Below are 26,674 nucleotides of genomic sequence, written 5' to 3' on the forward strand. Positions count from 1 at the left end.
ATTCGGACCGGTTGTGTAATTTCTCAAAATTACAACTAGCTCTTACTAAACTTGAGCACGCTTGGAATTTTAGAATTCAAGACCCAACTATACCGATGGACTAAACCTTCCTCCCGGCCCAAGACCACATGAAAATGGGTTGACTACTTAATTATCCTTTCTGTTGTGCTAGCAATGGTAGTGTGCTGTGCTAGGTGCTGTACAACTCTTTTTTCAAAAAATCACTTCTTTTATTTCTTATATTTTACTGTATTGCAATTTGAATTCCATAGAATTCTACGAAAATTCAAACTGCAAGTGTTCTTCATGGACACACCATGGTCCACCTGTATGAGGTCTGCGGAGCTCTGGTGGCCTGCAGATCACAGCTTGAGAACCAGTGCCATAGACCATGCAGTGCACATATCAAAATGCTATGTAGAAATCATCAGACACAGTGAATGTTGGAGTGTGCTGATCATGCTGGGATGAGTGTCGCATGACTCCAATTGCAGATCAGCTTGTGCATATTTCTGTTGGTATCACAATGGATGAAGGGGGGAATATACAGATTAGCATGCATGCCAGTCAATCTTTGTTCAGCAGTGATCAAGTATATATGAATTGCTGAGGTAACCTGTTCAAAATGGCTGACACACGTTGCTGTGCCTGGTTAAAAACCACCAGAGCTGCACTCTTGGTTGATCCAGTTTGAGTTTAGTCCTGTGAGAAGTAAGAATGGTAGGAAACAACATTGAAGGCGCAAATAATTCTGGGTTTGTAGTTCTGGAAATACCACAAACATGGCTGTGAAAGTATTTTCTAATACGTTATTCGCACAAACACATTTGAAAAAGCAGAGTAAACACAGCAATTGAGCAAAGACATATAAAGATATACACACCGAGCACACCATGGTCATTTGTTAAAGTAAGAAATAACAATTATACGTTTAAAAATTATTCTGTGTAAACACAATCATGTTTTCACAGAAAGACAAATATGAGCAATGGCTTTGTCTTTTTTTAAAAAAGTAACAGAAGGCAAAGAGAGAGAAGCATCATCATCTGACATTAATGAAAACAATATCCCATCGATACTGAATTGAACTTATGAATTGATATAGGCAGTCACTATGTCCAAATGAGGTATCCAAATGAGAATGATTAGTGTAAGCTACATATTCAAAAGTAAAATACTTTAATGATTACCATGGCCCTGCATAAGTTGAATGGTTTCGTCAGCTGTGCCATTTACCAGGGCTGTGTATAATTGCAGTATAAATAAGATCTGAGTATCCATTACTTCAGTACATTAACGGTAACAGATTCAGAGCTACTTCATGGCAACTAGGATGCTGATACCACACACCCAGTTTTGGCATGTGTTGTGCACTGCCCTGCACACATCCAGAGTCCTCTAAAATGTCACTCTGGTGAAGAAATGCTCTTTCACAGAAGCTGGTCCATAGCCTGCACTCAACAATGCGAAGATGCGTTGCCAGTGTCACTTCATTAAGTAAGACTATCCCGTGTTTATAGGATGGGGAGGTAGGTACACTGTTCCTTTCAATACTCACAGGCTTTTCAGGCAAAAAAATTAAGATTATATTTTAAAATATGAGCGCATATACATTTTATGGCACAGCTGATAACGTATAAACAGAAGTGCAAAGTGTAAATATGGAAAATTATTCCTTGCCTTACCTCTTTACTTTCCTCGAGCTCAGATATGCTGCTAACTTCCTCTGTATTTAGGTGTTCAAAATCAGACTCTCCCGCAGCTATCGGTACGGTCACCGTGAGGTTTGGATTGTTGATGAATGACATGTGATCACCGCTGTCCACGTAGATGGTAGTTGTGGTTCTGTCATTGTAATAGTCAGCTACAGTGTGGTTGGGGACACACCCACTTTTCTTGCCATTTTGCCCGTCAGCTGCGCCGATTCCAGTGGAGGCCTTACATTTTTGCAAAAGGGTCATCTGCACAAACTCATATATTTTTCTTTTTACATAATCTATTCCTCTCTGGATCCTTGCTATGGCAATTTGTAAGTTGTTCGCATCTGTATCCTGATCTGGAGCAGCAAGGCTGTCTGAACTGAAAGAGCTCAATAATAAGGCCAGAAAGAGGTTCAGGACCTGTGGGGGGGGGGGAGAAATAATTCAATTAGGCTCTTTCCCCCCTTTAAGTTAATTCCTAAAACCTAAAAGTCAGATTTGTTTTCATGTGTTTTCAAATTAAATTCATGAATTCGTATTTCAATTTCTGAATAACTTTATTCTTTTTAATTCTTTGATTAAGTGCTTACTTCCAGGGTTTGTGGATATGAAATCAGTGGTCATCTATCCTTTCTTAGTTGCTGTCTTATTTTCGACAATGCTTTTGTTTGTTAGCAGAACCAAACAATCCAGTGTGCGTTGTGTCTGCAAGTTTACCAAATGTTAGCAATTTGTGTATCAGAGAAACTGAAGAGAAGGACCTGTTTATCTTGTCATCATCATTTTTTTTAAAACCACTTCCACCAATGGAACATATTTATTTCTTAAACAGAGTGGGATATTTGCGAAAATACACCCCAAAATATTGAAGTGCTCCATACAGAGATGACAGAAAAAGCATAAGTAAATTTGGAATGTTAGGACATAACTAGGATACAGCAGCGGTGCCCTTTGGGCCAGATGATTATTATTATTTATTCAATTTATTCAAATATATTCTATTTCTGTACACTGCTGAAGTGCTCTCTGAATGAAGTAGCCTACACATTCTGACATAAAATATATACAGTAAATAACAATATGCTTTGAATGAAGAATTGTATAACAATAAACCAATTGATTTGTTTCAGTATATTCCTGTGGTCTTTAGCACCTGGTTATGCTTTACTCCTTGACTCACTGGGTTGCTAATTTGCAAATTGAAACATGGATCAAATCAAACAAATTAACCCTGCTGCATTGGCTGGGAAAGCACCCAAACAACAGGCTATGTGCTTTCTGCTGCGCTCAAGGAACTCTCTTATCTGCAATGTATCTTTAATGCTGAACATTTGTTTGCTGTCTTGTCCGTAATGCAAGGAGGGCATTATGTGTGCCAGATGTGGATTCCTCTGCCCACACTGCTGGCCACCAGCCATGAGTGCAGGCAAAAGAGCCAAGCACAACAAAATTGCTTCCAGGCATTGAAAATTATATGCCATCCCGAGAACCTGGTGACTGGGTGGCCAAAAAACATAACAAACAAAGATTAAATTAATCCCTTTTGCTGGAATGGGCCATAAGACATCCAACTGCAGCCCAGGTGATGCCTACAACGAAAAGGAAATCTGGTATTTTGGTGGGTTTTAAAGAGGACAAATAATTATTAGTGCCTGTCAAAACCTTTGGTGCCTGTCAATGCGGCCAGTTGAGCAGGCGGCTCCTGGAAATCCCCTACAGCTATACGATTCTATTTACAGAAGAAAGGGGGCCAACAGATTTTCTAAACAAGCATTCATACTGGTTTGCCTAAATGGATCATAATCAATCAATATAAAATACGGTAACTGAAAAGACAGTTGTCGATTACATACCACGAGGTTTCCAATCACCATGACCAGCATGAACACAATGAGACACAAGGCTTGGCCTGCAACTTCCATACAGTCCCACATGGTTTCTATCCATTCTCCGCAAAGGACTCGGAACACGATCAAGAAAGAGTGGAAAAAGTCGTTCATATGCCAGCGTGGAAGTGTGCAGTCCTCTGAAATCTTGCACTTACAATTATCATAGCTTTTGCCAAACAGCTGCATGCCAACCACGGCAAAAATGAAGACAATAATAGCCAGGACCAAGGTCAGATTTCCCAGAGCACCCACAGAATTGCCAATAATCTTTATCAGCATGTTCAGAGTTGGCCAAGATTTCGCCAGCTTGAAGACTCGAAGCTGAAAATGACAATGAGGCATTTATTTATTTATTTATATGAGAAAGAGATACAGACTGTGGTTGCAATTCAGAGACTCACATCCCATCACCAGCTATATACTGGACAAAGAGCCATGAACTCAAGCGTTTCCATAGCTCTATTTGGGAAAGCTCCAGCAACACCCACATGACACACTTACTGAGCTTATGGCCTATAGCAGTGGTAAGGAACATGTGGCCCACAAGATGTTGCTGGACTACAATTCCCATAACCCCTCACCATTGGCCATGCTGCCTGGGGCTGATGGGAGCTGGAGGCCAGAGGGCCACATGGGTTCCCCATCCCTGGCCTGTAACTAGAGTTGTCACAGTGTAAGGCAGGCTTTCCCAAGCAGGAGTTTCCTGCAGAGGTACAAGTTAATGTCTCACTCCTCCTCCTAGCTAGTGTGGCTTCTCTGTTGATGTAGCTGTGGATATAAAGGAAGGATGGCATGGGCACTCTTTTCCTTTCTTTAACAGCAGAACCACATTATCATAGCTGTCAAGTTTCGGATTTGAAAATAAGGGACCAGCATTCTCACCTATCCCGGGGACAGTCACATGTCAGTGGTGGGTGGAGCCAGAAGCAAAAGTGGGCGGAGCAGCAATGTAAACTCCAAGTGGGCTTGGGTTCGGAGCGGAGCAAAGAGGAGGGCAGCCATGTGCTCCGCGCAATGGAGCCCCATTGTCTTCTTGTCTGATCCCATCAAAACAGGACAGGAAGCAGCAGCTGCTCAAAGGCAGCCAGGCTCTGCCCACCAGCTAACCCTATTGGCCGGCTGAGGGGCTTGGTGGCAACGGATAGGGGCTGATGCAGGGGGAGGAATACATACCCCTGTAAGCATGGGAAATGGCTCCCACTTGCTTTGAGGGCTGAGGCTTTTCTCTCCAAGTAGGCGAGGTCTTCCCACCCAGTCCCTGGCCAGCAGGGGAGGAGCTGCTTCCATTAAAAACGGGAAATTTAAGGGAAATAAAAAATAAGGGAGAGCAGCGGGAAACTGCTTGAAATAAGGGAGAATCCCGGGGGAAACGGGATACTTGACAGCACTGCATTATTGAGCTTAAGAATTCCCAGTGTCTGCGTAAGAAGACATCTTGGATGGATAAGCAAAGGTGTGCTGTTAATCGGCAGCATAAATCAAAATAAAATATGAGATTATGGTGCTCCAAGAAAAGCTTGCACCTTTTCTCTGCTGGGTATGAGGCCTTGTAGAGACGAGTGAACCTGGCAGCTTTAGGTCCTCACACCCATTTAACACGCTTGCTGCTAGCTTCAGTTTGGTTAAAATTAATGATGTGGTTGGGATAAAGGGTGGGAACCTTTCCAAAGTAGGCTCAGGACTCACTGCTTTCCTGCAGATTCTGTGCCCTTCCTCAGATCCAGCATAAACCACAACAAACGTAACCTGCTGAAAATATTGCATATAATATCTAATTTTATCTCCACACCGGGGTGAACAATATAGTAAAATATAGTGATACTCAACAACCCTGTCACATGAATACATATAAAGATTATAACAAATATACAAAAAGTAACCCAATGCGTATGGATCCCATAAAATGAAATAAGAAGTCCATAAGGTGCTGTAAACAGAACAAGGTTTTCCAGAATAAAATCAACCTGTTTCGCCTTTCGGCTTCTTCAGCAGCTTGAGACCTAAATGATAGGAAGTGATGCAGTTGAAAATCTATTCTTATACATAAGTGAATCAAAATGTAATATATCCAGTCAGAGGGACTTTTTTTTAACTATTTCCCCTCTCAAGTCTACAATCAAATGAGTAATGAGACTTTGCTTCTTATTTACCAATCTGAATGACCGTAGAACAGATAATCCATCCACATCTGAAAAACCCAGCTCTATCAAACTCAGGCTGACAATGATGCTATCAAAAATGTTCCAGCCTTCTTGGAAATAGTAATAAGGATCCATGGCTATTATCTTGAGGACCATTTCTGCAGTGAAGATCCCAGTGAAGACCTAAGTGGAGAATGAAATAAGTTAACTTCTGCATTTTATTTCCCTGTCTTCCCCTTCCCATTTCCCCCATGAAAATTGCATGTTTTGTATTAAAAAGAAGCAATGCATGGATGTAATCTAATAGTGAAAGTCCTGGGATTGCATCATTGTCCTGTTCGAAGCAGCAGTGTGCTGAGTCTGAACTCAGAAGAACCAACTTGCAGAATACAGAAGACTGGGTTGGAAGTGCTCCCTAGAGGAGCCATTCTTGTTTAACTTTGGAACTTCTCACTGTGTGGAGGAGCCCATTCATACTGACTTCCCTTTAGGCATCTGCCAAACACACAGAGGTTGATGGGAGTGGAGCCGGTCTGTGTGGAAGATATGTTCATATGAAAGCGGAAGACAGAGAAACAGAGTAGGTCTTGGCTATCTGAGGAAGAGTTTACTGCAAGGAAGTTTCCTGGCTAAATGTTTGGGGAGGAAGATGGGAATTTTTCAAATGGGCTCTAAATCTGGTAGGAATTTGGAGGAGCAGCAAACAAACCCCAGGTAGATGCTTGGTTGTACAGAGTCAGGTATTCTTGCAGGACAGAAGCCTATGGAAGCAGAACTTTGGGAAGAAGGAGGAAGCAGGACTTTGGGGACACTGGTTCAATCCTAGTTTAAAGGACTTCAGATAGCAGGGATGGGGAAGACCCCTTTACCTGCTATCACCGAGAGCTGGTGGTGGTTACATAGGACTGGACTAGATGATGTCTTGATTCAGTGGAAGGCAGATTCATATATTCAACAGGTTTAGGAACACCCAGTGGAGATACAACCATTTTTGCAAGCATCTTCAGCGTCCAGAATTAGTTTCAATTAGAAAAGGATACGATGGGGTGAAAAGCAAAAACAACCCTGACTTACCAAATTGCCATTTGATAGAACATTCTTGAAGGCGTCGTCTATGGGATGGTGTTCCATGGCCATAAACAATGTATTTAGGACAATGCAGATGGTGATGCCAAGATCGACAAACGGATCCATAACAATGAAATGAACAGTTTTCTTTATTTTCAACCAAGTATTGCAGCAATTCCAAATCAAGTAACTGTGGGCAAATTTATACCAACATGGTGGACATTTCTGCCTGGACTCTTCAAGTTCTAAAGAGAGGCATATTGAAAACATGAGGACCAAATATTCACTCAGTGCTGTTTGCTAATTAGGAAAATGCAACTTGACTAAATTATTGAATATGTGCAAAATTAATTACGTAAGTTCTGTTGGCAACATTACCCCTATGATGATGCATTGATCATTTGATCCTGCAATCACCAAGTATTGAACATGCATATTCACTAAAAGTTTGCTTTATTTCTGAGTTGTCTGCACCTAATAATTATAATTAGTGCTTTTCCAGATTTTACTTCTTTAATAACGTCTCTCAGAACTTCTCATATTCTTAAAAGATTCCATTCGTTTATGAACCAAACTCTCACAGTGCATTTACACCCTCCCCCCCCCACACACCTACCTTCCATGGTATTTGTGATTATGCTTGCTATACTCATTGCTCTTTGCCTTATAGCAGGATCTTCCAGTAAATCCATTGGTATCTGAAAAGAACTTGACCTCCTCTTCCTGCTATCTACTTCAGAAGCAGTGCTCTGCAGTGGAGTAAAGCAGCTGGATTATCAACATAAACTATACAGGGAAGCATACATTGTAAAGGCAACCCCACAAATTTTCAAAGCATTCATGCCACATGCAGCTAAATAGTTCTGCCTTTATTATGCCAGACTTTTCACAATATCTAGCCCTTCCACAAAAAAGATGTTTCATATATCTGGGTTTTAAAGAAATAATTTAAATAGCAGAATATATTCTGTACATGCCAAAAAGAGCCAGCTGAACTCTTACAACTTTTCAGTAGCTCAGTTCAGGCATCCGGCTTAGTGTAATGGATGTGTGTGAGCAGAATCAAACCCACATCTCAGGAACTCTCTCATTTGTTATCATGTAAAGGAGCATGTGCATTAGCCTGGTATTTCTTAGTTGTGAACTGTCTGATGTCCTTCTGCTCCTCCAAAGTGGTGTCAGGATTGTAAGTATTGCACACATTCCTGACTCACGTACAACATCTTGAGTATGGTGTTCACTCTGCCTGTGAGCAGAACCGTACTGCTGGGCCAAACATCTGACCTGGCTGTTTGATTATTATCAAAAAGCCCTTCAACAAATGGAGCCGTGCCTATGCTCTTGGGACTACAACTTCCATCAGCTCCATCCCACATGGCCAATGTTAAAGGATGATGGGAGTTGTAGTCTCAACAACATCTAGGAGGCCACAGGTTTTCCGTCCCTGGAGTAGGTAGAAAAAACTGTACATTATTCAAAACATGAAGAACTTGAACCAGAGCTCAGAAATCTCCAGTTTTTATGCTTAGATATCCAAATAGCTTTCACACGGGGTTCAATAAAGAAAAAAGAAAGAAGAAAGAAGAAGAAAAAGGTCACATGAGAACAACAATTATTTCACTCATCAGCATCCAATTTGTGAACAAGTGTTCCTTAGGTCTTCAATCCGTTCAGGATTGCTTCTCCTTATTAAAACATCTAGCAAAGTTAAATGCCTGATTTCTCTCATTTAGAGCTTGTCACATTTGTCTAAATAAATTAGCAATAAAAGTCTGACTTAATTGAGCTTTACCATGCCAATCAGAACCGGGGAAGAATTAGTGGGATAAAATGTACACATATCTTCAAATGTATAGGTAAGTGAGGAGTCCTCCGTCAGTGTCAATGGTTCTGAAACAACTAAACGGAGCACAGCAACGGTTTTTAAATGAAAAAGAGCAACTGCTCCCATTTTTTACAGATGGGGATCTGGAGCTAAGACAAAAAGGCTTTCTAGTGAGAAGAAGCAGCTGGTGAGGCACTGCTGGTCTCCTGGCTTCCAAGTACAGTGTGATGCTGGCACTCACTGGAGAGAAAAGGGGAGGCGAACTTGGTGCTCTTTAATGGCAAGAGCTACTGGCTTCAGAGATTGGCATGCCCCACACCTAGCCCCTCATGCTGTGTTGGGATAGCAGCGGTGCTCCACCAACACCCCCACGCCAGCTGCTACTACCAGCAAGTCCATTGCAGAACAAAGCTTTTTAAACTGGGGCCTTATCATGTTTTAAGTCTAGATGATATTTGTTGCTTCGAAACCCACGCAGACATGCCTAATAATTTCCTACTGCTTGGAAAATGCCATTTGCCCTCAACGTTAGGCTTCGAAATGAACACAGTGTGATTGCAGCAATGCCAGGGGCTGGTGATCACCCACGAGGTCACTAAGGGAGAGCTACGTATCCATCTTCAAACGCTGCCCAGTTTCCCTCTGTTCCTTCCCCCCCCCCCCTTATGTATCATGCCTGGTCTTTCTCCAGCAGTGGAGCACACACTCCATAAACGTGGAGCTTTATAAATGATAAATACAGTGGAACCTCAGTTTTTGAGCGTCGACTGGTAGCTGACTGTTTCGGAAGCCGAACGCAGAAAACCCGGAAGTAACTGCTTCCATTTTCAAATGCACCTCGGAAGTCAAACGGCTTCCGCTGTGCGTTTTTCTTTTTTCTCAATGGATTTTGCTGACCGCCCATTGCTCCTCGGTTTTTGAATGTTTCAGAAGTCGAACGGTCTTCTGGAATGGATTATGTTCGAAAACCGAGGTCCCACTGTAAATAGAAATCAGGGCACTGGCTGTTACCTCCCTCCCTGTCCTTCCCTGCTAGGCTGACAGGGGAGCTGCTTTAGGGAAGGCCACATGACCTGCAAGGTGATGGGAGGAGCCCCTTTCTCTTTTACTGTTCTCAGGGTAATTGGGGAAGGTAATGGTACAGGTTTTGCTGAGGGAATGCGAAGGAGATCAGGTAGCTGGGGAAACAGGAGGAGAATCGTGGAGAAGGATGGAATGAGAGGAAGAGGATGTGCAGGAACAGGGAGAATGCAAAAGGAAAGTGGCCTCTGCCACTGAACAAGCATTTGCTGTGCACAAAGTAAAGGTACATTTGGCCATATTAAACTGCCCGACTCAGGGCTGGGTTTGCAAAAGCACATGCAGGCAGAGACAGGGCCATTCCTTTCTGTGCCGCGTAGTTTCCAAAGCCCGGAGAGTTGCAGCATGAAAGCTTGCTTCCCCACCACCACCACTGCCACATCAGGATGCAGATGCATTTAGGCAGCTTGGATTCCATTCTGTAGACCCACCATGCCTATGCTACTTAAAACATCCTTACACTGTCATCGGTAGTTGCTTTATCTATTATCACCTCTGGGAGAAGCTGTCCTGTGGGCGACAGGAGCGCTGGGGGTCCTCCTACCAAGGAAACCACCCCGTTGCAGTCCACGCTGCTGTTCCTCTTCCCGTTCACTGGAAACACGGGGAACATGGTCTGGCTAATGTTACTTCCGCACCGCTCGCTATGCCTGCGTAGGATGAAGTAGGAACCGCTACGGCTCCCGTTGTCGTCGAAGGTGCTCTGTTCGCTATCGGCATCCGAGCCCCCTTCAGTGGTCGGGCCTCTGAAGCTGGAAAAGCTTGCTCTGCTGTTCCGTCTCGTGGAAAACAGCATTGACTAAGGAGATACAAACAGAACGGTAGGTGAAACTTAGGAAGCCACAGCTAAATCCTCACTGCTGTTGCTTTAAGAAGAAAACCCAGATTACTCTTCCCAAATCCAGAAGGTTTTTCAGGTTTTGGTGTGTATACACCGGGGGTGGCGGTGGGGGAAAGCGTGAGCTTGATAGTATTTAGTTAAAAGACAATCTCTAAAAAAGAATATGTATTCCCTAGCTTTGTTCTCGCAATGGCAACAGCAATATTCATTCCTCTTCGGTTAAGCATTTATGTTATGAAAGCAAAAGTATTTTTCAAAATAGTTTCGATACAATAACCAGTGCTAGAAACTCAGATATATAAGCTAGGCGCCAAATGGCTCCTTAAACAAGGGTTACAGTCGCCAAGATGGAATGCCAAGTTGCTATTTCGGGGGCAGACTGGTTCAAAAGTTGTATTTTTCAATACGACTGCTTGGTTCCTGAAATTCATTCTGACTGTGCAGATAAAATATAATGGATGGAATTCTACAGGATGTGTTGCAAGTGTGTGAAAAAGTCAAGATCCAAGGGTCCCCAGGCATGCACCTCCAGATGGTGGGGACATCGGGTAAATAGTGAGGTGCAGAATGTGCCTGGCTAATTTTGAACGCTGATACAATTTACTCAGTTGGCACTAGCCTGCCTTTCTGAATATCTACACCACAAACAACTGAACAAGTAACGAAGATGAAAAAAAGCAAAAGATAAAAAGTCAAAGGGGGGAAATCACTGAGGGAGAGGTTTGTGTAGGGGAGAAGCAGCAAATATGAGAAGGACTAAGTCTGCTCTTCTATGTCACACATCCCTCTTGAGGCCTTCATGTACCAAGTTGCACACTCCCCCTGCTTCTTTTTCTATGCTTAAACATCAAGCAATTAAAAGGTGTCAAGGCCTGGGCTTCACCAATTACTTCTCTACTAAACCCCCCAAAAATTATGTATTAGATTCAGTTGATACTAATCCCTGGAACCTGTAGAACACAGGAGATTGATAGAAGGTCTTGGTGCTTTTGCACTTTTTTGCCTTCCTTCTTCTCCCTTGTACACACATGGGCAATGGCCGGGGATGATGGGAGTTGTGGTCCAACAACAGCTACAGGTTGCCCACTCCTGGCATGAAATGTCAAGCCTAAAACAGATCGGTCCCATCGCCCAGAGCCCGCCTGAAAGTTGAACATTTTGCAACAGCACAGCTAGCGCCACAACGTACCTGGTATGGAGAGGTGACCCTGTTTTCATACGTGAGCCTGTTTCCTTCCAGGGAAAACTGAAACCCCTTCTTTTTGATGCTGCTATCAGACTCAGATTTTGGAAACTTTTTGCTGTTCGCTTTCTCGTCTCCTACAGACAGCTCTCTCTGCCGCCTCTTCTTCCTCCGGTTCCTTCTTTCTTTAGCGCTTTTGGAGCTTAGCCTCGACATCTCCGAAGAAGTCTGGGAAAGTCTTCCAAGTGCGCCATCATCCTTAAAGTCTTTGTAAGCTGCAGCAGCTGCTATTGCCTGTTGTAAGAGAGAGGCCAAGCTCTGCCATAGCTCTGCCGATGATGACTTGCAACTACCACATAGCTATTGTAGAACTATTTCTGGATGAGTTATCTATGCTTCAAGAATACAAGGAGATGGATGGCTTCTTCTGCCAAAGCATTAACAAAATAGCTTCCAACTAAGGATCTGGAAGGAGGATCCAGCATGCTTGGGGGTATATATTTATTGTTCATGGAGTATTTTTTGTATGCGCCAATGTAATATATACCCTGAAGATAGTATGCTGGTGGGTTGTTTCCTTTTTATACCAGGGTAGACAGCATGTTGCCCTCCAGATGTTGTTGAACTAAAATCCCTATCTCCCTGACCACTGGCCATGCTGGGAGCTGATGGGAATTAGTGTCCAGCAGAATCTAGCTACTCCTGCTCTACCCAATGCTGCAATCCACTGGCCTTAGTGCACAGAAAGCACAATGTGACACTTTGTGTCAGAAATAATATTAATATTAATAATATTATTATTTGTACACTGCCCACTTGACTGGGTTGTCCCACTCTGGGAGGCTTCCAACAAATATAAAAGCATTATAAAACATCAAACATTGAAAACTTCCCTGTTCCATAAACCTCACACTTAATAATAATGAAATAAAAAAAGATGCAAAAATAATTTGCATCTTTCCCCGAATCATTATTTGATCAGTGAGAGTTCTTGTTCAGTTTTCAAAACCAATGCTTCTCTCACACACATATATACAGTACACAAACAAACACATATATATGAATGGCACATGAAGTTGGTTCATTGTTTATTGTCCAAAAAGAGGTTCCAATTTGCTGCTGTCAGAATCGCCCTAAAAAAAATTAACACCCTGAGAAATTCACAGAGGTCCGCTGAAGAATATTCACTTGCCAATATTCATTTGCATATTGAAGTGTAGAAATATATTTGAGGTGTAGAAATATATTTTCTGTAAAAAAGCACATCTAATAAGGAATGTATCCAAATGATTAACTGTAAGTGTCTGACAATACGCAATGCAGGAGGAAGCTCACCCAGTGGGGCAGCAGGGCAGCAATAACCTCCTGGTAGTATCACCGTTGCTGTTTACTGAGAGGGCAGAGATGGCAACAATTTGGGGGAACATCAGTGGAGCCAATCCAGTGCTCCCACCAGTGCACCCACACTGACTCCCTCTCTTCTAGTAAGTAGCAGGGACACTTCTGTTGGGAGGCTATTCCTGCAGGTGCGCCACAGTGAAATTGTCAAGTATTTAAGGTGGCACAAGACACACTGTTGTTTCTGAGCTTACACAATTAACTTCCATTTTTCCAAATTGTACACTCTACTAGCAGAGTTTACTTAGCATTGCACTGGAATCCCACTGCAAAGTCCCACTGGAAATCTGCACTGGAATCCCACTGCACTAGAATCCCACACAAGTACCACTGCAAATCAGCAGAGCTTTGTGCAGCTGCTGTCTACCTGCTGTTAGGGTTATCCATTCATATATATTTTCTTAAAACATTTTAGTCTACTTCAATTAAGTTGCATGCATGAATTCATTTGCACATGTTGCTTTTTGCCCAAGTGCACGATGGAACTTCTGCAAGGAATCTCTGGGTAGTTACACCTTCTGTTCTCAAATCTGTGGGGAAATGCTGTACTAGCGCAAAAGTTTCCAGTACCTGGGCTTCTTCTTGTTGCCTTTTCAGTTGTTCCAGCATCTGCTGATATTCGGCCTCCTTCCTCTCTGCTTCTTCCATGGTGGCTTGGTTCTGCTCTTCATAGGCCATGGCAACAACAGCCAGGATCAGGTTGATCAGGTAGAAAGAGCCCAGGAAAATCACCAGGACAAAAAATATCATGTACGTTTTGCCAGCAGCACGCAGAGTCTGGGGAAATCACAGGCAACGTAGGTTATTGGATCAGTAAGACAACTGAAACTTACAAGTATGAGTGACTATGCCACACTCAATGGATTTAAGGTATGACTCAATGGATTAGACTCAATGGATTTAAGTTATGAAGGCAGCAAGGCTAACCCCACTTATCTGGGAGTAAGCCCCACTGAATTCAACAGGGCTGACTTCTGAGTACACATGGTTAGGATTGTGATGTTACTTAAATAAGTTATCAAACACCCCCCTGAAATCTGCTCTTAAGAGTTGTACAACCCTATGGAATATTGTGGAAGTGGTGAGGAGGATAAATGGGAGGGGGGATGCCTCTCTTCCCCATCCACAGACTGGAACCTACACTAGATTGCAGCCCTTTCTGCAAACAGAATAAGCTCTTCCATCTTTCTTGGACAGGCTACACCAGAACCAACCCAAGTGTTCAGAAACATTTATGTGGTGGGAGTATTTGTAATATATTTGCAATACAACACAGGTGCTTTGCTTTGAACAACATTTCAGAATTACATTTCACTTACAACTTCCATTGACAAGTCCAACTTTACCTGTGCAGTCTGTGAGGTTCAGCCCTTTCTCTCGGAAAATAAAACTGGCTTTCAAATGCAGCAATTTGTCATTGCTGTTTTTAATTGAGCAAGCATTTCATAGAGACAGGAACATAGAGAGACAGTGGCGTAGCATGGGGCGGGGCGGGGCGGGGGACACCAGGACAGTTGCCCCAAGCACAAAATTGTTAGGGTCGCAAAATTTTGACACACGGTGCTGCCTCAATACAGCTGTGTGCTTCCGTTTCTGGGCTCCGTTGAAAACGGCTTCTCCATGCGAACCAGGAAGTGACCTCTCCAGACAACAGAGCAACTCTTCTTTCCTTATCTCTGCAGCTGCAAACTCCTGGGTGATGCAGATGCCTTAGGCAGCTAGATATGCATGCGTCCTCCATCCCTCCCACCCCCATCCATGCGCCCCTGGGTGCTGGCAACCCACACTACGCCACTGTAAAGAGCAGCCATATTCTGAATCAGACCACTGTCCTTTTAAGCTCATTGTCCGCACTGACTGGTGGAGACTCTCCAATGTTTCAGGCAGGGTGTGGGTGTGTGTCTTTCTCAGCCCTACACGTAGATGTTGCGGATTGGACCAGGGACCTTCTGCATGCAAAACAGATTGCCTACCACTGTGCTATGGCCCTTCTCATAGGGATGGAAAGGTGTTTTTAAGCATGGGTAGTATTAGGTTTTCCCCTTACATATGGTATCAACAGAATTTGGTTTTGAGACCCTCTCACCAGCTGGTACAGGTTTTCCCAGTAGTCCTGAGTCATCAGCCGAAAGAGCGACAAGAAGGCCCAGCTGAAGGTATCAAAGCTTGTGTAGCCATAGTTGGGGTTTCGACCAGCTTTTACACATATATATCCTTCTGGGCACTGGCTGTGAAAGAAAGCAATGGAGGGGGAGGGGGGAAAGATGACTTGTTTCTGTACCTAAATCGACACCCACCAAAATCCACCTACTAACTAGGGATGGAGGAGAATTTCATAAAACCCACATTTCAAGCAAACTGACCTGATTTGCACCTTCCAGATAATTGCACCAATCAGGACGTACTTAATTATCTTTCAAATTTCACACTGCTTTCAATTTTGTGATATAGTTCTCAGTACAAAGGGGGGGGAAGCACCAATATGCATTAAAGATGTGTATTTTAGCATAACATAATTTAGAAACGTGTACGTTGAAGTGAAATGCATATTTAACCGCATATTTTGTGACAAGGTACATCTTTAAATATGGATTTTAGTATGGGTTTTATTTTGTTCAAAAAGATGTTAACAGATTAATGCAGTAGCACAGGGGTCCCAAAACTAAGGCCCGGGGGACGGAAGTGGCCCAATCACCTTCTAAATCCAGCCCGTGGACGGTCCGGGAATCAGCGTGTTTTTACATGAGTAGAATGTGTCCTTTTATTTAAAATGCATCTCTGGGTTATTTGTAGGGCCTGCCTAGTGTTTTTACATGGGCAGAATGTGTGCTTTTATTTAAAATGCATCTCTGGGTTATTTGTGGGACATAGGAATTTGTTCATATATTTTTTTTCAAAATATAGTCCGGACCCCCACAAGGTCTGAGGGACCTGAAAAAGTTTGCTGACCCCTGCAGTAGCAGGCTGGGAGGGACTTGTGAATGAACATGTGTGAAACAGACAGAAGTAAAGTAAATGAACTATCCATATCTGCTGCTGCTACTACTACTTCAAATATATGCATATGGAACGGGGCGTGTTAGTCCATTTTAAGTGTCTGAAAGAAAAGAGCAAAAAGTATAGTAAAAAAAAAAATCCCAGCTCAAAACCACTAGTGATACTTGCAGAATAAAGGTGCGCTGTGGTGTGTTATATTTCTAATCCTTTTGGATGGGTTGGGAACCCAAGAAGCTGGGGACATAGGAAGTTCTGATACATCTGGCTCAGAACTGTCTACACTGAGTGGCAGCTGCTCTTCAGGGTTTCAGACAGGTCCTGCTCCAGCCCCTTGGAAATGCCAAAGACTGAACCGGAGACCTTCTACCTGCAAGGCAGATGCCCTGCCACCAAGCTGCAGCCCTTTCCCAGAGGCTGCCACCGTCTAAATAGCAATGTTGCATCACTTAGAACACACCACAGCACATTTCCATTGTCTGAGCATCAGTTTGAGACTTTGCCTCTCTTTTTTGTCAATTCCACCTTTGGGGGCTCCTCCTTCTCTCCTTTTGCAAAAAAAAGGGGGGGTGACAAACCCTGGTCCAGTATGAGCTAGGTTCCTGAGAGTATAAAGAGTATAAAATAGATTATCACAGGACTCATATACTTTTCTACAAAGAAACTGTGGGAAATAAACATTTGTGCTAAATTGAGTCCTTGTTAAACATCACCAATGGCTTGAGTCACCCTCCCACATTCCTCCCTCCAGCTGCCATTCTCCATGCTATTTTAATGTACCCTTATACGCCAGAATATACTGTATTCCCACCCAATCCCTGAAAGTGGCTGTTTGGGGTGTGGGAGAGAAGGGCTCTGGAGGGAAAGAGACAGCAGAGAAACCCAATTCCATTAACCTCATTCTGCTCACAGCTCTTAGGTTCTGAATTATGCCATTAGATTTGCCAGCTTCACTTGCATGATTAGCGGTGGCTTCCCCTTACACAATTTTACGCTTGCTTACCCAGCATCTGTGCCGTTACCACAAAGCAAGGGATCCGGCGATCCTTCCAATGTGTAAAAATGTTTTGTTTGTTCTAAGGAGGAAGGAAAGGGGGGGATGTGTTACCTTCTGCTTTCATTCAAACAATGATTGCTTTAAAAGGATAATCCAATGTAAAAGTTTGCACAAGTCTGCTCACACCTTTTTCAGGTGTGGCGAAGGCTCCATTTAAGCAGCGCTCATCTGGGGGTCCAACCTGCCCCAGGCGTCTGCCTGATGTCAACAGGCAAGGAGTTCAAAAGTGTGGACGTTGCCACACTAAGATGATCGGTTTCTTACAAATAGGCCACCTGTTAGGGCTTGAGTCCTCTTGGCAGGTGCCCAACAATGCTACCCAGATGGCCTGCCTAAAGGAGAATTCACAGGCTGCACCTAGTTATCCTGTGTCTAAGTGAGGTTGGTTCTTTGAAATCTCAGCAGTTCCTCCTGCTGAGCTCTTAATTTCTGAATGATGCCTATTATGACCTGCCAAAGAATGCAAGTTGTCTGCATTCATGGCAGCGCCTCAGTTTGTATCCAGGTGTCTGCACCAGACCACAGAGGCCCTTTCAGTAAACCTCACCTGTGTCGCCAATGTATTTATCCCAGTCGATTATTCCTGCATTGTAGTATTGTGCAAAGTACGGTTCTTCAGCAGAATCATTACTTAGGGGCCAAAGCAAACATTTTTGCCTCAGGTGGCCCATGAACAGTTGCAACCCTATTAGTGCAAATACACTCAGGCAGAACACGGTCAGGATCATGACATCTGAGAGTTTCTTCACTGACTGAATTAGGGCCCCCACAATGGTCTTCAGACCTAAAAGGAGAGAAGAATGTGGAATCACAATATCCGACTCATTGTTTTAGGTGTTGAGTAGTTGAATATGGTTGTATGGCTGCTGAAATTTTAAAATGTCATGCAGGCAGCTCCTAGATGAAAGAAGCTATCATTTTTGTCATGAGGTAAAAAGAGAAAGCCCCTTTACCTCATGAAAAATGGTTCAGAATGTAAAATTGCGAATGGAAATGAAAAGCATACAGCCTATACTAGCCATTTAAAAGCTGGTGACATGGTTATTCATGCTTTGTATCGATGTCATGTAAAGAAAAAAGGTACTGGTTGTACATTTTTTCGCTCATGAAGCACACATCCTTTCAACCCATAAGGCAGTTTGCTGAGGAAAGGTAATTTTTTAAGCAATACTTCATGCAATACTCATGCTATTCTTTATAACCATATTGGTTTCATTTCTACTAGTGACTCAGCTTTCCAAATGCTGAAATTTTCCATCCCAAAATATTTCAATAAACGGTAAGGTTTATCTTAATATGAAAGCTGCAACTACTTTTCATATTGGTGTGGGAGAGAAAATTTAGTATTTTAATATGCAAAATACAAACTCTGTATACTGTCTCATGCAAGATTATGTTAAACTCAAAGGCTGACTTGCTTTTTTTTATAAAAAAAATGCGAATTATTTTTTCCGGTAGCATCTAAAAATCTACATTCCTTAAAATGACAACAATACATGGTTAGCAGCAAAGCTTGTGCAAAGTCACATGACTTGCAGCTGTGGCAAATCTACAAGTCAGCCTCTGTGTTTAACCTAGCTCTCACCTGGAATGACTGATATTGTTTTCAATGCCCGAAGAACCCTGAATGTTCTCAACGCTGAGACATTGCCCAGGTCCACAAACTCTGTCACATATCTGCAGTAGGGGAGTTCACACACAAACACAATGACAGGATAAAAAGGAACAGTTGGGAAGCACGAGGAACCTAGCACTTTACACCACTCACTTCTTACCTGGGATTACAGAAATAGTTTTCAAAGCTCTCAACACTCTGAAAGCTCGAAGAGCTGAAACTTTGCCTAGGTCTACAAATTCTGTTATATACCTGTAGAATCAAATCACAGTTATTCAGCACCGAGGCAGATTTTACGCCACTTACCTAAAGATTTATTTAATTTACTTTTTTTTTTTACAATTAAACAAGTTGTTTCCCCCCCCCCGATGTTTGCCTTCAATGCAATCCTGGGCACATTTACCTGAGATTAAGACCCACTGTATTCAATGGGGCTTAATCCCAAGTAAGCATGCATAGGCTTGAAACCATTGCGTTCCTTCTTTTTATATTTTCCTACCTGACCCATAAGACCTTAAAACTAGGGTGGGAAATTCAGCACCAAGTATCATGTTGGGAATACACCACAGTCTTGCTATTTGCCACAATATGCATCACTTTTAAAAGCTTATCTCTGAAACCAGAAAGGCTTGCCACATACTAATAAATAAATAAATAAATAAATAAATAAATAAATAAATAAAAAATAATAATAATAATAATAATAATAATAATAAGATTATCCTAGGAGAAACATTAGAGTATGCCTACTACTGTCAACTGTTGGAATGTTTCGGCAAGAGGAACTATGCCAATTTTAAACATAAATTACTCAAATCTAAAGACAAGATTTGCAATTGTTATTTTCTAGACTGTAACATTTTTCATAACAATTCAAATACTGATGCAGTCAAACCTCAGTTGTCAAACGTAATCCGTTCTGGAAGCCCGTTCGGCTTCCGAAATGTTCGACAACCAAGGTGCGGCTTCGGATTGGCTGCAGGAGCTTCCTGCACTCAAGCGGAAACTGCGCCGGACGTTTGGCTTCCAAAAATCGTCCAAAACCCGGAACACTTACTTCCGGGTTTTTGGCGTTATGGAACCGAGGCGTTTTGGAACCAAGGTCTGACTGTATCTGTTAAAGCTGTGACCCACACAAGTGGAACTCATTTCTGTAAAGTCTACTCAGATGACACACTAGGAAAATGCTGGATACTTACGCAAATGAAATGACAAGGAAATCCAGCCAGTTCCAGGGGTCTCGGAGGAAAGTAAAACTACCTATACAGAAACCTCTTGCAAAAATTTTAACGAGGGATTCAAATGTATAAATTCCAGTGAACGTGTATCTACAGGGGAGAGAGAAAAAAATCCAAGCAAACTTTTCAATCTGTAGGCTAGACCACAAATTATAAATACAGTCGTACCTTGGGTTACGTACGCTCTGGCTTACATACTTTTCGGGTTACGAACTCTTGTAACCCGGAAGCGCAACCCGGAGCGCGCAACGCGCGGATGCACAGAAGCATTTTGCGTAGCTCGCGCATGCGCAAACCGCTACTTCCGGGTTTTTCGCGTGCTTGTTCGGGTTGCATACTTTTTGGGTTACAAAACTGTAACCCGGAACCAATTATGTACGCAACCCAGGGTACCACTGTACTTGTTCATTTATTTTTTAAGAATTATCTTCTTTTTTTGCATAATTATTAGAGAGAAGCTCGTAGCAGCCCATTACATCAATCTGATGCTCTTCATTGGCCATATCTGCTTTTCTTTCTCACACACCCATCTTCTTTTTATATCTGTGTTGTCATTAAAATGAAGATATTACTCATAAAATATACCAATTTTTTTAAATGGGAACACTGGAACTTTCATTACTGCAGAAGTGCAGACAGTCCCAGTCTTGGGATGGGGAAAGCAGGATATAATAAGGAAGAGGAAGAGGAGGGTGCAGTTCGTAAGGAGTCATTAAGTCCTCATTAAGCGTTGGTGGCCAGAGAGGTGGAGGTCAGAAATTAAGGTACAATGCTGGGGAAGTTTATAAATGTGATCAGAGGTTCAGGAGTTCAGATTCAATGCGCCCAAGTATTCAATAAAGGGAAAATTATTACTTCCCTTTAGCTGAGTACAGGGAAAAGAGCCTGATACATAACGAGGAAGTCTGAAAGGAGGACAAATGGTGATACAAGAGACCAAAATCCTTCATGCTTCAACATATTGGCAGCAAATTTTGCTCTGCCACCATCTCCTCGTCTCTACTGTTCTCCTTGGGGTTCTATAGGACTCGGTTTGCAATACACTAATAGAATCACAGAATTATGGAACTGGAAAGGACCCCGAGGGCAATCTGGTCCAACCCCCTGCAATGCAGGAATCTCAACTAAAGCATCCATCCCTCCATCTCCTTTCCTCTTCACTCTTTTCCTGTGAGCGCAGTAATTCTCACAGACTCTGTTACGGTTGCTGCGCTGATGACTCTTGCGTCTACTTTTCAATCGAACGAACTCCAGAATTAATGTCAGGAATGTATACCTTTTAAAACAATGCCATGGGTTGAACCCGATTCAGTCATGGCGCAAGTGGGATGACTTCCCCTCGTGTAACAGAACATTCTTTCCTCTCTTGTGTGTTCCCCAGAACCCTAAAAATCTGCTATTGGTTTTCCCCACCCCAAGGTCTCTGAAGGAGATACTGGGTGGTGGGGGGGGAGCACACCTGTGATGAGAGGGAGGGAAAGTTCTGCTGCATGGGCGGAAGTCATTCAGCTCAAGAAGTTCCTTCACCAGATTCAACCCAATGGTGCCATGCAGAGCATATTTAACCAAATGTCACCAGGAAGAAAACAAAGAATGCACTTACTCTACAGCCTTTGTCCACTCAGGAGGATCTTTCAAGGTCATAAACACGCAGTTTGTCAGAATAGTGAACATGATGAAGATGCCAAATAATGTTGGCTTAAGTCAAGGAACACATGACAAATGCTAGATAAGTTAGATCACCCAAATGCATATAATTTCTTATGAAACTGGCTTATAAGTACATATGAATTCATAAATTCCATCCAAGCAATATCAATAAATCCAATATGAAAACGTTTAACGTCATAATACAGCCAAAGAAGTATCTGAAGAAGTGTGCATGCACACGAAAGCTCATACCAAGAACAAACTTAGTTGGTCTCTAAGGTGCTACTGGAAAGAATTTTTTATTTTATTTTGTTTTGACCATGGCAGACCAACACGGCTACCCACCTGTAACTGTCATAATACAGCATCAATTATGTGCTGCTAATTTTTTTAGGGTGTTGTATTGTAATTGTGGCATCCCACTTGTGCAATGAACTTCCCATTCCTCTCCTACCACTTACAGACCCCCCTGTGCACCCCCAAAACCTGTTCCAGGGGATTGGGGCACACTCCAGAGCAGATTGGGAGGCTGCAAAGGGAGAGCAGAGGAAGGGTAAGTACCATTGTGTCTGCTGGCATGACGTTGGATCTTGACCACAGAATTCTACTTCTACTGAAGTTCAACCAAGTGATTTCATCAAAACAATTTGTGTCCACTTCAATGGTGAAATTGTGATAAAATAAAACCACATCCAAGTATTAAAAACAGCCTCATGCTACTACTAGGTTTCTCAAAGAAATGCTTTAAACAAGCATTATGTACAAGAAAAAAAGGATATGAATGAACCAAAATCTTTATAGAAATTCTTCTAAGTGTACTGAAAGGACTTAACGTGTACAAGGCAGGTGTGGCGTTGAATCTGTAAATGGCCTTCCCTTTATTCAATACTATAAATGTCTGAAAAGAGGAAAAATACACCCATGTAAAAGCAGGATTATAATAATGTCATAAGGAGATCTTAAAATGAAAAAAGACAATTTCATTTGCTTCGGTTTACTCTCAGGCCCAGTTTCAACATTTACAGGTAACCATAGTTTCTAATTATGAGTTGGTACCAAAGTGAACAGTGGGCTTGTCCACTATCCCCTCCCCTCCTATTTTATGAATGGATTTTGTGTGTGTGTGTGTGTGTGTGTGTGTGATGTCTCCTCATCTTGGGGGGTGGGCAGGCCAGTCTTGATCCACCAGAGGTTCCAGTTTGGCTCACAGGGCTATTTTGTGAAACCATGGCTATCTGTCGAACAGGTGATGTCACCCTGATAGGCGGGATATGTCAGTCGATGGGTGGGGCTTGATGGGCAAAGTCGATCCCTGAAGAAAGCAGGATTGAGCTCCTCCAACGCTTTACTCCAGTACTTCCACTTCACACAGCCTCAACTTTCCTGTCATGTCGCTGCAACCAGGAGGCCATTGCTGCAGCTCTGCCCCACCAGGTGAGCTGCTCCTGCCTCTGATATGTAAAGGAGGAGAGAAAGCAGCAGCACAAATCTGAGATTTGTTTTTTTTAGCAGGAAATCCATGTTTTCTTATTATAACTAAGCGGGGCCTCATTGCGTGAAGATTTAAGTTTTTGGTCCCTGGAATGTTGTGCACTGGTTATCACAAAAATGCCAAAAGGACACGATTGCTGTCCCAACACTTATAGGCCTGCCAGATTAAATGAAATAACAACGTATCTGTGAGGGATTGCTCCTCCCTTGGATGTTGCTCATGAGAAACGACAAGCTCTCCGGTAAGTTAAAACTATTTATTTTTCATAATGTAGTTACAGAGTCTCTGGAGTACGTCTGCTCAGTTACTTTCAGTTTCTCGGAGTGGCAGGCTTTGGCGCGCCCGCCAACAAAACCAATGGCTGGGCACTCTAAAATGATGATGGCGTCGCCTCCTTCCCCCCATCATTTCATCCTCCTGTCTGAGACTGACTGCTCTTGGTCTTTGCCCTGCCCTCCCGGAGCCTGCCATCTCCCCCTCTTCCGGTGACAATTCCTGACGGGGGCTTGAGCTGGGAGATGAATCTGTGGAGATTATCGGTGGCTGTTCTCTATAACCCAGTGCCCCCCTTCCCTGGAGGAAACACTATCTTGCTCCTCTCTCTCTCCCTGCTCCTCCCAAGTAGCCCCTCTTTCCCTGACAGTATCCCATACAGCAAATGATGCATGAAAATTCAGTTAGTTCTGGGGTGGGGATTAGCCACTGAAGCAACAACAGCAGAGTTGTCTCACATGTAATATCTTATCTGGACAGGGATAGCCTAACTACTGTCTATGTTCTAGTAACCTCAATGCATTACTGCAATGCATTATATCTAGGGCTGCCTCTGAAGATGGTTCAGAAACTTCAGCTAGTGCAGAACTCAGTGGCCAGGTTGCTCACCGGGTCAAGACAGTTTGAGTGTATTGTATTACACTGATCCTGGTCTGACTGCACTGGCTACCAATTAGTCTCTGGGCTAATTCAGTGCTGGTTTTGACCTACAAAGCCATAAATGGCTCAGGAACGCAATACCTCAAGGACCGCCTCTTTCCTTATGAACCTACCCAGACGCTGAAATCATCTTCGAGGCCCTTCTTCGTGTGCCTCCTCCCTGTGAGGTCTGGAAGGTGGCAACACGAGAAAGAGCCTTTTCTGCAGTAGCTCCTCGTTTGTGGAATGCTCTCCCCAGGGAGGTTCGCCTGGCGCCTTCATTATACCCCTTTGGGTGCCAGGCAAAAACTTTCCTCTTTAACCAGGCCTTTGGCTGATTGACATCCAACACCCTTTTTTAATGTGTTGGGGAGGAGGGGTTTACTGGGTTGCTTTTGCTTTTATTTTCCTTATGTGTTTTGTGCTTTTATACTGGGATTTTATGCTGTAACTGCCCTGAGACTTTTGGGTATAGAGCAGTACACAAATTTAGCAACAGACATTTGGCAATAATGCACAACCAGGGGTGGCCAACTCCCAAGAGACTGTGATCTACTCACAGAGTAAAAAACTGGCAATGATCTACCAGGTTCAAGTTGTTGAGCTTTTTTTAGGAAGGATGAAGGCCCATTTTGGGGGGGTTCGGGTCATTGTTGTTGAGTTTTTTCAGAGAGGAGGTAAAATGTTGAGCTTTTTTAAGGGGAGCCACAGTTGTTCAGCTTCTTTGGGGGGAGGGGAGCCCATGATCTACCAATGATCTACCACAGATGTCCAATGATCTACTGGTAGATCACGATCTACCTGTTGGACATGCCTGAACTATACCTTTGCTTGTCTCATTTAGGGTTGTTGTTTTTTTTTTTACATTGCTTAGACATGAGAGTTATTCAGCGCATACATTGTATAGCCCCGTGACCTGAGAAACCATGTTAAAGGCTTTGGTCTCCATGAACGCTTACTTTTTTATCTGCATAATAAGGATCCAGGTCTTCCAAGGGCTCCGACACCATTCCTGGGGGTATGTCCCCATAAATAAAAGGCAAAGTCTTCCCTGCCTCCAAGTCATTGTTTGGCTTTGGCTTGTTTTCCTCACTGTCCTCATCCTTTTGCTCTTGATCAGTTTTCTGTTTCGCTTCTTCGTCAGCAATCCTTTGCTCAATTGCCGCAAGGGACTCCCGCGTGAATCGGAAGAAGCAGTCGGGTCCTGGCGGTGCGAGGTGTGCCTGTGCCATCTTTTCATTCTGCAAATGTTAATTACCTTTTAATTCTTAGGAAAGAATAACCTACAAGACAGAGACACACAAAAATAAAAGTTAAAAGGGGGGGGGAGGCAGCAGCAATGCGAAAATAAACCCTAAATCACAAAAACTGAGCTACTTGCAACAAAGCCCATTGAGATCCCACCCCCGCCATTGAGAGTCAATGAGACATGGAAGCTCAACTCCTAATTAACTCTTTTAGAAATCCCAAGCTAACATTTTCTTTTACTGAAATGATCCTTAACAGGTACTTGCGGGGTTGAGCTCAAGCAAGGACTTACAACATTTGGACTATATGGGCTGGTGCCATTTCTATCAGTGGGTTAGGAGAGCTGAAAATAAAGCCAATATATTTCACATCTGGCAACCCATGAACCCCTTTGGTTTCAGATAGTACAAGGGCAGAGTCTAAAAAGCCAAACTAAGCCTCCAGAATAGAGTATACACTTCCTGAGTTAATGCTAAATGCATTACATCTGGTAAATGAGCCACCATAGCCACTAGAGGGCTGTGAAAATTTGTGTTCCAGGTTATTTTTAGACTTGTCTACCCAGGTATGTCTACACAGGGTAGCGCTGTGGGTTAAACCACAGAGCCTAGGGCTTGCCGATCAGAAGGTCGGCGGTTCAAATCCCCGCGACGGGGTGAGCTCCCGTTGCTCGGTCCCAGCTCCTTCCCACCCAGCAGTTCGAAAGGACATCAAAAGTGCAAGTAGATAAATAGGTACCGCTCCAGCGGGAAGGTAAACGGTGTTTCCATGTGATGCTCTGATTCGCCAGAAGAGGCTTTGTGATGCTGGCCACATGACCGGGAAGCTGTATGCCAGCTCCCTCAGCCAGTAACGTGAGATAAGTGCTGCAACCCCAGAGTTGGACATGACTGGACCTAATGGTCAGGGGTCCCTTTACCTTACCCAGGTATTATGGGACGTGGGTGGCGCTGTGGTCTAAACCACTGAGCCTAGGGCTTGCCAATTGGAAGGTCGGCAGTTTGAATCGCCGTGACGGGGTGAGCTCCCGTTGCTTGGTCCCAGCTCCTGCCCACCTAGCAGTTCGAAAGCATGTCAAAGTGCAAGTAGATAAATAGGTACCGCTCTGGCGGGAAGGTAAACGGCGTTTCCGTGCACTGCTGTGGTTCGCCAGAAGCGGCTTAGTCATGCTGGCCACATGACCCAGAAGCTGTTTGCGAACAAACGCCGGCTCCCTCAGCCTATAGAGCGAGATGAGCATGCAACCCAGAGTCGTCTGCGACTGGACCTAACAGTCAGAGGTACCTTTACCTTTACCCAGGTATTATCTGAAACCAAAGGGGTGCATTGCTTGCCAGATGTGA

The 26,674-nt window shown here is 43.3% G+C and overlaps 1 protein-coding gene across 1 annotated transcript in view; it reads right to left on the reverse strand.

Annotated features, from left to right (window-relative positions):
* The window catches only part of LOC117056250 (sodium channel protein type 2 subunit alpha-like), a 46,436-nt gene extending 21,076 nt beyond the window's left edge, over positions 1-25,360 (reverse strand). The window contains exons 1-16 of the mRNA XM_033166435.1: positions 25,043-25,360; positions 22,459-22,577; positions 21,633-21,722; positions 19,991-20,119; positions 18,762-18,853; positions 17,724-17,960; positions 17,123-17,195; positions 15,212-15,353; positions 13,696-13,902; positions 11,734-12,021; positions 10,164-10,502; positions 7,415-7,547; positions 6,805-7,043; positions 5,740-5,913; positions 3,554-3,910; positions 1,686-2,120 (exon numbers count right to left, since the gene is read on the reverse strand). Of these exons, the coding sequence (XP_033022326.1) occupies positions 1,686-2,120; positions 3,554-3,910; positions 5,740-5,913; positions 6,805-7,043; positions 7,415-7,547; positions 10,164-10,502; positions 11,734-12,021; positions 13,696-13,902; positions 15,212-15,353; positions 17,123-17,195; positions 17,724-17,960; positions 18,762-18,853; positions 19,991-20,119; positions 21,633-21,722; positions 22,459-22,577; positions 25,043-25,315 (3,327 nt within the window). The 5' untranslated portion in view covers positions 25,316-25,360. The remainder of the gene's footprint in view (positions 1-1,685; positions 2,121-3,553; positions 3,911-5,739; positions 5,914-6,804; positions 7,044-7,414; positions 7,548-10,163; positions 10,503-11,733; positions 12,022-13,695; positions 13,903-15,211; positions 15,354-17,122; positions 17,196-17,723; positions 17,961-18,761; positions 18,854-19,990; positions 20,120-21,632; positions 21,723-22,458; positions 22,578-25,042) is intronic.
* Between the last annotated feature and the right edge of the window lie 1,314 nt (positions 25,361-26,674).

This window comes from Lacerta agilis, chromosome 1 (genome assembly GCF_009819535.1).
Source record: "Lacerta agilis isolate rLacAgi1 chromosome 1, rLacAgi1.pri, whole genome shotgun sequence".
NCBI classification, from domain to species: Eukaryota; Metazoa; Chordata; class Lepidosauria; order Squamata; family Lacertidae; genus Lacerta; species Lacerta agilis.